This window comes from Terrapene carolina, unplaced genomic scaffold (assembly GCF_002925995.2).
Source record: "Terrapene carolina triunguis isolate 2854851 unplaced genomic scaffold, T_m_triunguis-2.0 Scaffold58, whole genome shotgun sequence".
In the NCBI taxonomy this organism is placed as follows: Eukaryota; Metazoa; Chordata; order Testudines; family Emydidae; genus Terrapene; species Terrapene triunguis.
Window position 1 is genome coordinate 91,165,531 of NW_020664409.1, and position 13,852 is coordinate 91,179,382.

At 41.3% G+C, this 13,852-nt stretch overlaps 1 protein-coding gene across 1 annotated transcript in view; it reads right to left on the reverse strand.

Annotated features, from left to right (window-relative positions):
* The window catches only part of TAF2 (TATA-box binding protein associated factor 2), a 91,705-nt gene extending 82,927 nt beyond the window's left edge, over positions 1 to 8,778 (reverse strand). The window contains exons 1-3 of the mRNA XM_024208587.3: positions 7,813 to 8,778; positions 6,377 to 6,431; positions 5,106 to 5,266 (exon numbers count right to left, since the gene is read on the reverse strand). Coding sequence (XP_024064355.1) covers positions 5,106 to 5,266; positions 6,377 to 6,431; positions 7,813 to 7,865 — 269 coding nt within the window. The 5' untranslated portion in view covers positions 7,866 to 8,778. The remainder of the gene's footprint in view (positions 1 to 5,105; positions 5,267 to 6,376; positions 6,432 to 7,812) is intronic.
* Between the last annotated feature and the right edge of the window lie 5,074 nt (positions 8,779 to 13,852).

The window sequence follows — 13,852 nt, forward strand, 5'->3', positions numbered from 1 at the left end:
GTGGCAGTTCATAAAATATCCACTAGACAGATCCTTTGGCTGAGGCAGTAAGGGCAAGGTAAGGAAGCGTGTGAAAGAGGGCATAGCGGGGCATAGCAGAATTGCTAAATCATTGGGGCATTGGCAAAGACACAATGCTTTGAAATTTTACATTTAAAACATTGGCTTCAGTGTGTTAAGAAGTAGGAATTTACATGAAATTATATCTTTTATATATTTAATATAACTATAAAAATATGTTCTTTTCCAAGGGAAGACTTCAAACCAACTGGGAGATACAATATTCCCCTCTAATTCTGTCGTCTGTTTTACCCCACCACTATAAAAGTCTAAGGATTGGTACAATGATGATCCTTCCAGTTGAGAAAGGTCAAATGTAGCAATCTGGAGGGTTTCCTCACTGGCTCATAAATACAGAGAGGTCAGTGCAGAACAACGTATGACCCTGTCCCCAGAACCTGGGGCTTCAGACTTCCTATCTTTATTGGGTAGGTCATACAAAGACTACATCGGGATTTTAGGAAAAAGTAGGGAGAGGCCATCCATGGGGAAATCAAAGTTAAGATAGTATCACTTCTTAAATCTATTAGTATTAAGATTTTATCCTCCAGAACATTTTCTAAGAACAGTTATGATTGTGTCTCAGAATTACATTTTTGGGATACTGGATGCCTCAGGACAGGGCTTACAAAATTAAACAACTTACTAGCCAGAGTCTTGAAAAAATTTACTTGTTTACTCACCCGCCCTGGGTAGGAATAATTCCTTCTCAGCTGGAGAAACAATGCCATCAACTACTGTAGAAGTTAAGCTTTAATTGTAAAGAAAACTAAATGTCTAACTCTTATGGTTGTAAAGATAAACTTCACATTTGGTTCATCTTGTGAAGAAATGGAGTGCATTCTGCTATGCAGAAAGACAGTTCATCATACCACTGCTGCTGCTTATATTTTTCCCAAGCCAGAGCTGAGTGAAAACTGAACAGAATACTGTCAGTTTTCACAGGTGCTATTCAAAATCCTGTGGACAATTCCTGTGAAATTGTAAAGAACTATCCCAGTTCCTTGTCACTGCTTGGGAAAGCTATGAGCAGCAGCATCAGGAGCAAACACTGGAGCTGTTCACTGGAGAGGAGGACCCAAAATTTTGAGTTTTGGAAGGGGGTGTATGAAGAAATAGAGTAGTGGACACACCCCACTTTCATAGAGGCCAAGAGCCTGGCCAAAGGAAAAAGGAGTAGAGACCCTTTTCCTTTGTAACACCAAAGCAGTAAGAGGAGGTGGGTCACTTCCACTATCTATACTATCAAACTTCATTCACTTAATACACCACTAGTAAAAGTTCTACCACTGGCAGCAATGGTGCATTCTACAGAGTAGATGAAACTTCAGCACCTTCACCATGTGTGGTCTAATCCTAGTTTAAAAGGATGCATTATGACAGAAAAGTTTGCTTGTGTAGACAAGACCCCAGTGTCTATTTTTTTTGGTCATCCACACACAAAAAATAATTCCACAGACTGCATCTGCTGAAGTACAGAGCTTTGCCAAGCATCAGCACTATGAAATTAACATGATTCTTGTCAGTTTTACAGTGCTCACAAGATACTGAACAGTAGTGAGTCAATGTTAGAGCTAGGACTAGATTCAGGTCTCCTGACTTCCACTCTGGTGCCCTATCCATCGGACCGCATCTGGCAGAGTGGATTTTTCAAGCTTTTGCACAGATGGTTAGCAATGAGATACAGAGCCTATAGCTTCAAGAATACAAGTTCAAATACAGCCCAGGCCTGGTGAAATGCTTCTGGAGATCTTAGTCCAGATGCTAGTATATAGGTGATGACATTACAATAACCACAATTGGTGTCATTCCCGATAGTCTCAGCAGAGAGGCCAAGAACAGAATGGGCATGAAAAACAGAACTAGCCTTGCACTCTCCAAAGATGGTGCGTGTAGACTGCTGCCTATGCTGTGGATAAATAGAAGACAGCATCCAGGGATGTCAGTCGTACACTTAAAAACCCCCCAGAGTAAATTCACATTCAACATTAAAAACAAAAAGAAAACATTTGTACATGTTTTATGCCATCAGTGAAAAGACTTGACAGTAAAAAGCAGTTCTGGATTGGACAACAGGAGCTGATCTACCATAGGCTGAAGTGTTCCTTCTGATTTCATACTCCATATAAATTAGATCCCCAACTGAACAGCTAGGTTGAACATGAAGTTAATAAAGGACAATTTCAAGTTAGGGAACAGCACTTGTGCTTCAGGAATTGAGGCAAGGGAGAGTAAGTGCACTAATCCTTCTCTAACAGCTAGTTCCTAACCCATGTCAGGAGAAGTTTAAAGTTAATTTTATAGTTTTGGGCTTTGAGGTAACCCAGATGCTATTATAATTCATCATGGAAATCTAATAGTTAAGAAATGCAGGGTTCTAATGTATGCACAGGTAATGATCAAGACTAATAAACCTGACAGATTATTAAATTAAGCTTCATAGAACACTACTGGTACTTAAAAAAACCATTTAACTGAATCTTCATTTAGGGCATGTTTACACTACAAAATTATGTCAACCTATGATAGGTTGACTTACAGCCACCACAGTAATTATTGTTGTTTTTCATGTCCACACTACCCTCTTTCTGTTGGTGGGGTGCATCCTCACCAGGAGTGCTTCTACCAAGCTAAGGGGGCAGTATTGGGGGCTAAGAGTCCAGGCTCTGAGCTCCGCACAGAGCTCCCTGCTGGGAGTTTGGATGCCGCCAGGGCTGCTGTCTGATTCCCCACTGCTGCCCAACTTCACTGCTCCAATGCAGAGTCATGAAATCAACAAGAATGACAGCCAAACAGCCAATGTAAGTAGTTCAGTCTCTACACAGACACTGTCTCTTCCTAACTACACCAACATAAGCCTTACGCCTCTCGTGGAGGTGGAGTTATTATGTCGGTGTAGTAGGGCACTTACATCAGCTGGGGCAAGCCGGTAGTGTAGACACGGACATAATTAGGTTGACGTAAGGCAGCTTTTGTTGATCTAAGTCTGTAGTGTAGACCAGGACTTAGCCTCTTAACTGTTAGCATTCCACTAAACCAGTTTGTAGTAGAAAGAGAGCCTGAAACATGAGGCCTGAAGAGATCTGGACAAAAGTAGGAATCAAGTCTTGCTGATATAAAGCAAAGTTAGCAAAAGTCAGGTTGTGAGCAGAAGTCAGGCCCTGTTACAAAACATGCCTGCTTGCAAGTTCACAGAATGGGGCAAGAACAGGGCTAGCATTGCAAAAAAAAACACACATTCCTAAGAAGTACTAGGCACAGGACACTCATGCAAACACATTCCAGAAGGGTGGTACCAGAACACCCTGATACAGGGTTATGGTGTAAACACACTCCCCGAAGATGATACAAGGACACACTGACCCCCTTTTAAAGATAAGGTTAGGATACAGCGTGATGAATAAAGATGTTTTGATCAAACCATCATGTACAGCTTGGGTACCACTGATTTATTCTGACATCTATCATAACACAGGCCATAGAACCTCGCCTAGAAGGGATTAAATAGGGATGACTAAAGCTTTGTCTACACAGTTTTGCACTGATTTAACTAAATTGGTAGAAGAAGCAATTAAGTTAAATCAGCGCAACCCTTGGGTGGATACAGTTATTCCAGTACAAAGATGGCATACCAATATAATTATAAACAATCTATGTTATTTTTTCCTCTGATTTTAGTTAAAGTGGTGCAAACGTTTTGTATAAACCAGTGATTCTCAATCTTCTTGGGCTCAGAACCCATTTGTAAATGGGGCGGGAGTGGTTTGAGCATTGGCCTGCTAAACCCAAGGTTGTGAGTTCAACCTTGAGGGGGCCACTTAGGGATCTGGGGAAAAATCAGTACTTGGTCCTGCTAGAAAAGGCAGGGACTGGACTCGATGACCTTTCGGGGTCCCTTCCAGTTCAATGAGATAGGTATATCTCCATATATATGTAAACCTTGATGGCCTGTCACAAGCCAGTAAATAGCTTTAGTACAAAAAATTTGCTTACTATATATTTCTTACCCACGATATATAATTTATATATTAATATAATAGGTATGTACACATGCATAATATAGTGACTGCACTGGTTCCACGGGGTTGGATAGGCTCGGCTCGGCTCCCCACTCCAGGTGTTGCCATCTCCAAGGTTGCAATGCCACTCAGGTTTGGGCTGGTCCAGCCAAATTTGTGAGAGTGGTGCTGTGGCCTGGCCCATGGGGGTTACCCATACAAGTTTGGGTATCTCTCATCTTGAAAAGGGGCACTTGGGCCAAACATGAGTAGGGCTGTGACCCCGTGTACCACGTCACAAGTCTCAGATCAGGAAGTCAAGCCCAGCCAGCCCTGCAGAACCAGTGCCACAAAAGCCACTGCTGCGGGGTCGAATGTGGGGAAGGCTGTGCAACTCCTCCCCCACTCCAGGACCCAGCCTTCTTTCCCTCCCCCCAGGGCCTCCCCTGTGCCCCTTTGACATATTCTGGCAACCCAATTTTGGGTGGCGACCCACAAGTTGAAAAACCCTGGTGTAGATAAGCCCTAAATCTTAAAATTGTTCCCCAGATGATTTGACATCTTTTAGCCTTCTAGTAACATATTCATTTGAAAACAATGAGTGAGAAAAACAAACACCTGAAGCATTGAAGGTGAACCTCTGAGTTCATCACATTTGCCTAACAAAGTACATTTAAAAAACATTTGATATCATGGCAAAGTAAAACAAAGAAATGTTAATTCAAAAATCAGTAATGAAATGTCTCTAGCACAGCACTATAGAAGGAAACAGACCAAAGACTGAGGATTATATTTTACTTTATAGTCAAACTATTAGAGTAGTGGCCCAAGCTAGACAAATTCTCTTGAATTTTTCAGGAAATAATTCAGTATACAAAAGGAACTGACAAAGGAAACCATGATTTAGTTAATGGCTAACTCTTTCTTACTAAGATTGATGTTACTATAAGAAAATCATCAGTTGAAATCTGCCAGTGAACAAAAAACAACTTACTATCACAGTAACATAAGGCAGCTCATTTACAGAATTTCAAACAAGTTACTTACTGCTTTGACTCATGGTGACAAACCTCCAGTGTTGGATCATTATAAATAAAAGCTGCTTCCAGATCATTGACTCTTACTCTGTATATCCTGCATTGTTTACTGTTCAGTTTGATTCTATTCAGGTTTGCAACCGTGGGAAATATAGTCAGTTCCACATAACCCTATAAATATGTAAACCAATATCATTTAATTATACAGTCATATTCAAAAACACAATATAAAAATATTCTTTTCTATTCATTCATTCTATTCATATTTTTAAAAGGGACACCATAGTCAAACAATAGATCCAAATGCCAATTTTTTGTTTAAAAAGAAAGAACAAAGTTTCATAAAAGTTAAAAATGGATTCTCTCTCATAACTTTTGAAAGGTGAATATTCTCAGCTGTAAAACTAAGGAAGTTGGCAGTACGATTCAGGAGTAGGTGTATTACTGGAGATCATTTAACTTATTTTTAATGGACTAGAATTCAACTTGATGGTGTCCCTTTTAATTCAAACTGAAATGATTGTACCTATCTCATAATAAAACTGGATTCCATAACCTAAAGCCTTGATAATCCTGCAAGGTGATCCACACAGGCAAATCTGTGAACTCATTCAGAGCTCCATTAACTTCATCAGTGTTCCTCATGGCTGTCAGGGTCTGGCCATTAGTCCATATGGATTCAGGATCAGGGCCTAAATCTCTACTACTCTAATCCTTAAATAAACAGTGGCATTAGCTGAAATTGTGATTGCTTATTTTTAGAGGTATAAAAGCCAATTTTAACCAGGGTGGATAGAAATGATTTGCGGGGGTGGGCGGGGTGTCAGATTTTTATTTACGTAAATCGAATTTTTTTTTATTTTGTTATTTAAACTATAATTTTAAATAAGCCTGTGTAAAATGAAATATGAATTTACCACAAAATATGTTAAGGCATAACCTTATTATAATCTCTTAAAACATTTTAAGGTAACATTTTTATTTGGCATGTATAGTCCAAATGAAATTAAAAAGACTTGAATCTAATTCCAAATAAATTCAGGCACAAATTACGGTCCATCTTGTATCTGTATATCTGAAATTCATATTAAACCACAGTTCTGTTTGGCCTCGTTCTCTTCGGCTAAAGAGTCCTGTAACATGCTCCTGGTCAGAACATAGATAGCGCAAAGAAGTTACAGAGCATATGAAGCTTTTGTGCAGTTATATTTCCTCAAAAATACAGGAAAAAATCTTGGTTTTGGACATGACCTTTAATATTTTTGTAAATAATATACTTACTACAACAGACTTTCTCTGAAAATTTATGTTGTTGATGCAGACTACCTGTTGGGTTGTGCTGGAAAAAACAAAAGCATTTAAAATAAGGATACAGACAAATAACATGTCAATGTCATTTCTCATGTTTCTTTAACCTAATAAAAAGAAAATCTTAGTTGAACAATCTTTATATCATATGTGTGTCTATATACACAGATATTGTATACATATTATACTCAGTGTGTAAATATATATACATAAACATAAGGAGAGAATTCATGACTGTGTGATGTGGTATGAAGGTCTTATCTGCATGAATGGCCACATACAAGCAATGAAATGGGAATTGTGCAGGGCATCCCAAAGGTGTCACTAAAACCATCAAAGTATCACATCATCATATAGGCTGTACACACATATGCTACAAGGAAAAATAGAGTTTGAACTGTTTTGAACAGCTTTAAAATATTACACTGGAATTATTTTTGAATCTTTTTGTCTGTTACCCCAAATACAATAGCGCAGGGCTCAGAGGAAGTTATGAAAGCGCTAACAATTACCTAAATAGCTTTTCAATACGTGAAATGTCAATTATTAGAGTACAATATCACCAACTATATAAAAACTGACTGAGTTCTGTCCCTGCCAGGCTGCAAGAGAATAGGACTGGCTATTGCCTGCTATGGACCTCAAAGAGGTGTAATTGCTGGGGAAGAAGGGGGTTGAATGGATAGAGGGCATAAGGAGTAAACATTTCTCTGGCAAGTTGACTCTCTCATCATATATACACATCCTATACATGAAAGAGGAAGACAGCCAGCTGTCTTTTGGGAAACAGCACTTGCTTCAAGCATTGGAAGGTCCTGAGAAATAAACATTTAAAGCAATGGTATACCTCCACAAACTTTGTGCAGGCAGATCTTTGCACATCTGCAAAGATCATGCGGGAATGAGGCCTGAAATAGTTTTTACCACTTTTTCCTTTGGTTCGTACTACAGAGCACATACAGCTATAGAACAATTAACAGAATTCTATTCTGGTTCATGCATCATAAGTAGCATTGTTAAGTAAGTTCCAGCTGAAAAAGCTTTATACATGAGTTGGAAAGCACACAGCTTTCCTTCCAGATATCATGCTGAGTCTGAAGAGTAGGTAGATAGAAAAAAATATTTTACATGAAAATTGTGAACATTTGATATGGAATCACTGGAACATGGAAACCCACAATTCATCTTTAAAGAGTAAGATTTCAGAGTATAACTGAATGTTCAGCAATAATCTTAAAGCATCCCTAAATTACCCCTGTACAGTTTCATCTGACTTTACTTAAAAACCAACCTTAACGGTCAACTTTTGGTCAGCTTACTGCCTACACGGTAAAGCTTTCAGATTACACAATAAAGGGAACGAACACTAATCTCAAGCACATAAAAGAAATATAAAAATTAATACTTATAATTTATAAGGTCTTGGGCTCTCAAATCCCTTGTCTCCTTTCTTCCTATTCATCCTGCACAGCAGCACTGAATTGTTGAGAGTCAAATATGCATCAACATCGTCCTCATTAGCGGTCTTTGGATGGGTGGTTTGAGTTTTCCCCTTGTCAAGTTCCCTTTCATTACTGTTCTCTCATCAGTGGATCTAAGACACCCAAGATTCAGCCAGAGAAGCTGCACAGTTATAAAGTCAACAATATACAGTCTTCTGTATATATGTATGTGTGTGTGACACACAATTCCCTTCCACAGAAGGTACAAGGAGGGGACAAATCTCCTGCCTCCTTCACACAATCTGAGCTGCAAAATGCGGAGGGGAAATAGGTGTTGCGGGCCTGCTGCTCAACAGGTGATGGACTCTGCTGGGGGAGGTCTGGGAACTACTGATGGTGATGACTGGGGTGAGGGGTTCATGCTCCTGCTGGGTCAGCAGGGACTGCTGCTAATAGGTAGGTGGGAGGGGGCTGCTAAGGCGTTTGCTATTTTTAGGCGGGAGCGAGGCTGCCGCTCTTGGGGGTAGGGGAGTCGGCGGGCGTTGCTTGGCGGCGTCGGCTGCTGCCAGGAGGGGATAGGGCAGGTCGGGGGCTGCTCTGCGGCTCCTGCCGGGTGGGGTGCCGTGGGGGCACGGCTCGGCTGCAGCCCTGGGCGAGCAGGAGCTGCTCCTGACTTGGTAGCGCTGGGGTTATGGCTCCTACGCGCGTGGAAGCTGCTCCGGTTCCTGGCTGCCGCCGCTCCCGGAGCACGGGCTGGGCTGGCGGCCGCTGCCCTCCGGCAGCGTGTCTCGGGGGCAGTAGGGGCGGCTGGGCGCTAACCCGCGCACACAGCAGCTCGGGACCCTCAATGTTACTCCGTCCCAGGGCTCAGCAGGGCGGGCGAGGCGCTGCCTGGGCCCGTCCGGCGTCCACCGGCTCCACACCGCCAGTAAGCCCGGCAGCAGCTATGGCCGCCATTTTGTTGGTAACCTTTGACCTTCCGGCAGTTGAAAGGTCAAGTCCGGCTTTAAGGCTTTTAAAAATCCCTCTTTTTCATTGCCCCCTGTGCCGCGCGGCTTGAAGGAATCTGAGCGAGACAGAGAAAAGGAGGGTGGTTGGGAATCAAAATTATAGAGGTGAGCTTTTCGGCCGGCATGCGCATGCGCATCTCGCCCGTGGCAACGCAAAGCGGCTCGGCTGTGAGCAGATTCGGGGAGGCGCGTGCGCAGTGTTTGTGCCCCGCGCTCCTGGTGGTGGCTTGGTAAGAGATGGAGGCAGGGAAACAGGGATGTGCTGTATAGGGACAGGCTGTGGGACCCCTCTCCCCCTTCCCCGAGCCCCCACTCTGCCTCCTGCCCCTTTCCTCCCACGCGCGTCTCACACCATTTCCTGCCCAGTTCCTGATCCACCGAGCACTGGGCAGCTTGGCTGTGCCCCACTGGAGAGGGTGGAAATCTGTGTTAGGCGATGCCTCAGTTCCACCGTCCAAGTAAGGTGGGTGACTTATTCAGCAAAAACGTTTTCAGTGGGGAAGAACTATTTTGTGACTCTTTTTACTAAAGGTGGGTTTGTTTTGTGTTTTTTTTTTTTTCGGGGGGGGGGTTTGTGGTTGGGGTTTTGTTTTTTTTGCAAAAAGTGTTGGCTTTGCGTTGCGGGGAAGACTTAAAAATGAACGCCTGAAAAACGAAATATTTGGACTTACTGCGGCACTGCCTCGTGGGAGTTGTAGTTCTGACCTTTCACGTCCTGTTTTCTCTGGGCTGGTTGGCTGACCTGCATCTTCCATGGTGTGCAGCCCTCCTTCTCCAAGAGAGGAGGCTGCTGTTGTATCATGAAAGATGTAGTCTGACCAGGCGCCTGGCCTATAGCAAATGGGAGAATGAGGCACCAAACTGAAACGTTTTAGATTTTAGCTGAAATATTTAAATAAACAAATTAATGGAGATATCCTATCTCCTAGAACTGGAAGGGACCTTGAAAGATCATCGAGTCCAGCCCCGTGCCTTCACTAGCAGGACCAAGTACTGATTTTGCCCCAGATTCCTAAGTGGCCCCCTCAAGGATTGAACTCACAACCCTGGGTTTAGCAGGCCAATGCTCAAACCACTGAGCTGTCCCTCCCCAATTGTTCTTGTATTTCTGCTAAATTATCAATATTCCATTGAAGATTTAGATGGAAACAATTTTGTTTGTTGCAGTTTTCCACTGGGGAAGGGGGTAGGCTCCATTTGTTTTGACCAGCTGTATGGTAAGATGTGATAAAATTGCAGTAGTGGCCAACTCTCCACAGGGAGCTTGATGGGAACTAAGCCTGTAGTGAAACTTGGCTCCTAATACATTTTTGGACAAACACTAACCTTAATTCCCACAGCTGGCTTCGGCTGTATAGTTTGTGTAAAATCTCATGATCAATAGTTAGTAAAAGGTATTGTTAATTCCTTGTGGTATCTGTAGCTTTTTCCTCTTCATCATGGACATTTAAGTCAAGGCTGTAAAACAATTTCATTCCCTTCTGATCCTGTCTAATGACAATGGCTGCTTCTCCCATCCTCTTAATGTCAGACTCTCCCAATGCTGTGTTTTATATGCATAACTTAGTGACGGACCCTCCTCCTCTCCTCACTCCCATCTCCACTCAGAAAGGCACTCAGAGCCTGACATTCAACTAGTGTGAGGAACCTATTATTTCTAGGACAACTAACTTGTGTATTTATTCACTTTCAGTCTGTAACTTTGAAACTATCATTTTGATATGCTCAAAAACGTCTAAACTAACTCATCTTCCATAGGGAGTTTAGCCTGCACAAAGAATGGAGTGTCTGGTTTGTGCATTTTTCTGTGCTGATCGCATTATATGGAACTATCCCACTACAATGAATGGGACAAGTTTTACTTAAGAGAATTAAATTCATGAAACTGCCTGTCATGATAGCATGTACATCAAATAGTCAGAGTTGTCAAATTAGGGTGCCTAGTTTGGCAACTAAATCCATATCTGAGCATGATATGACTGCCAAACCTTGTTTGTAAGAAACAAATTCCTACCACTGTATTTAATGCCATTTTAATCTCAGGTTATAGGTATATCCATGTGCAGTCATGTCACAAAGATTGCTTGTTAGCCTCTGGCTGTGTTACATGGATAAACTATAGCATATATTGTATTATGGTATCTTAGCAACAGTTCATGGAAGTATTATATTGTGCAATATTCAGTTACAACTCCTTTATTTACAAGTGCTAATCTTTTAAAATGTTCACAATTCCTTACAATTCATAAAATGTACAAATCTCATTTGGGTAGCTGTCTTTCTTTATTCTTGCTCCACCTTAAAATACATGGAAGCAATTAATTTTAGAAACATAGTTGACTATTTTTTACAGCCAACCTACTAATAGAATTCTACCGTATAACATTTGAGTAATTTTTAAACTAAGCCTATACTATAGCAAAAAAGAGTGGATCAAGTGATCACAGCAGAATGAGATACAAATGCAATAGACAAGGAAGGGAATGGCTTTTGCGTATGTATTTTTGCTATCATATGCTGCCCTCATAACTGAGTGGGTGTGGGGAACTTAGTCTAAAAAGTACTTAAGAGGATAACTCAAGGAGGGAGGCTATATAATAGCAATCACTGGAAGTGTTCAAGGAAAGATAAGACAAACTGATGAGTAGTCAATGGAAAGCTGATTTTCCTGCAGTCATAGCAATAGTTAACTTTTGAGAATGGTGGATTAATCACCAAAATCTAGTTTACATATTTGATTCAAATAAAACCTCACACGTGAATAATGACTGTTGAATATGAGGGCTGAGACAGACTAGGTAAGTTGCTATAGGAAGCTGTACAAACATCTACATGTATAATATACAGCTCACTCTTATCTCTAAATTTGAAAAAAAGAAAGATGTATTGTGGATTTCATTCAAGCCCCTGCTGCATGGCCCCAGTCTTAATCTACTCATGTAATAGTACATATAGTCCTTGAGGTGCAGTAGAGAGCAGTGTAGTGTGTGGTCTATTTGTGAACTTGTGAAATTCTCTCCATGATATTAAGTATTATGCTACTGGACAAAGCTGTTGTGCTAAATTACAAAAGGAGTTCATTAAAAGCATGTCCCCCTTATTTTTTTCCTAGAAGTGACACTAAAAGTTTCTTCACACTTTAGTTATGTTCCCAGTAAGCTCTTGGTCTGTTTCCATGAGTTTAGGATGAAAGCTGTTGCATCTAAGGCAGGGGAGGCCAACCTGAGCCTGAGAAGGAGCCAGAATTTACCAATGTAAATTGCCAAAGAGCCACAGTAATGTCAGCAGCCCCACTGATCAGTGCCTCCCCCATCCCTCCCGATCAGCTGTTTTGTGGCGTGCAGGAGACTCTGGGAGGGAGGAGTGAGGGCACAGCAGGCTCGGGGGTGGGAAGGGGCAGAGCCAGGGGTTGAGCAGTGAGCACCCCCCAGCACATTGGAAAATTGGTACCTGTAGCTCCAGCCCCGGAGTCGGTGTCTATACAAGGAGCTGCATATTAACTTCTGAAGAGCCGCACATGGCTCCGGAGCCACACACTGGCCAGCCCTGATCTAAGGTGTTACTGAAATCTTTATTCTACCATCTCTTCAACTTCCTCTTTCCAAATCCAGGATTGTTTTGACACCAAAAGACAGCTTGTTTCCTGTTTGGCAGTCTGCTAAAACTGATGAGCAAGTACATTATAGTCTTATTAAAAAGTCAGCTGACAATGAATATTATACATTCATTAAAGAGTGTTTAGACAAATCTGATTGATCAGTTCTCTTAGTAACTTCCTACTGCTTTCCAGTAGATCACATTACCAAGTAAATAGCACTGTAAATTTACATGGTGCTTTACAGAGTAAGGCATTATTTAGAATCCACAGGATGAGTAATCTTGTATTAAGCAATTAAAAGTGTTGACCCTTAACATGCTGAGTAATCCGGTTTTATATTTTTGTGTTGAAGGTCTCATGTGGGAGAATGGAGCTGCTGAGAGGAAGGAGCAAAAGTTGGGACTCCTGGGCCACACACTGCTCAGCCCCTGATGGGAAGAAAAAACAAAAAAAGCCCACACTCCTGCTTCACTAGCCTAACAATTAGGGTATATAGTTCCTGAAACAGAGCCCCCAAATTCTGCCCTGAAGACCCAGTTTGTGGAGAATGTGAGATTTATTGTTCACTAAGGTCTTTTGGCATCCATATTATGTTGGGGATATTCTAGCAAAATGGAAAGACTGTCCTTCAATTTAAAAAAAAAAAAACAAGCTATCTGACAACAGCAAGGTGGCGGTGCTGGAGTTTCAGCTCTTACATTAGAATTCGAAGGCTAAGTATACCCTATTTTAAGGGTTAAACCAGGTTATTTTATAGCATGTTTGTTCCTCTTTTGCCCTCCTTCCCCACTCATTGGCACATTAACCATCAGGTGGTCTTCCACATGTATATGTAATGCCTTATGTGCATTCAAATTTTAAATAGCAAGCTACCTAAAGTATTACAATAATATTTCCATTTAACACTGAGATTTGCAAAGCTGTCAAATAGCAAACTGGGGTGCACAGGGTTACTAATAAATGACAAATGGAAATCCAGTTATAAAAAGCCTTTACAAAATTTAATTTGGCAACATTACAAAGAGTATGTGCTTCACAGCTCTACATTTCAAAAATATTTACATTTGGGTGGAAATGTTGCAGAAACTTTTTTTTAGGGTTCTCATTCTAGATATGCAGTATACTACTACAAACAGTTTAATTTACCACTTTTAAAAATGTAAGCCTTCTGGTATATTAATTTTAGGTTGACAATATTCCAGTGGTGAAGGGCAGGTTACAGAAAAAGTTGCTGAGTCCATAACATGTCTGAGTAATTTGAGGCATCCTCTTAGCATTATGTAACTTAAGGCAATTTTGCCAATACTATTAAATTGTCAAGAACCCAGAACCTTAAGTGCCTCATAATTCTGTTTCATGTTATCCACATTCAAAGACACGAACCAGAAGGACCACCAGT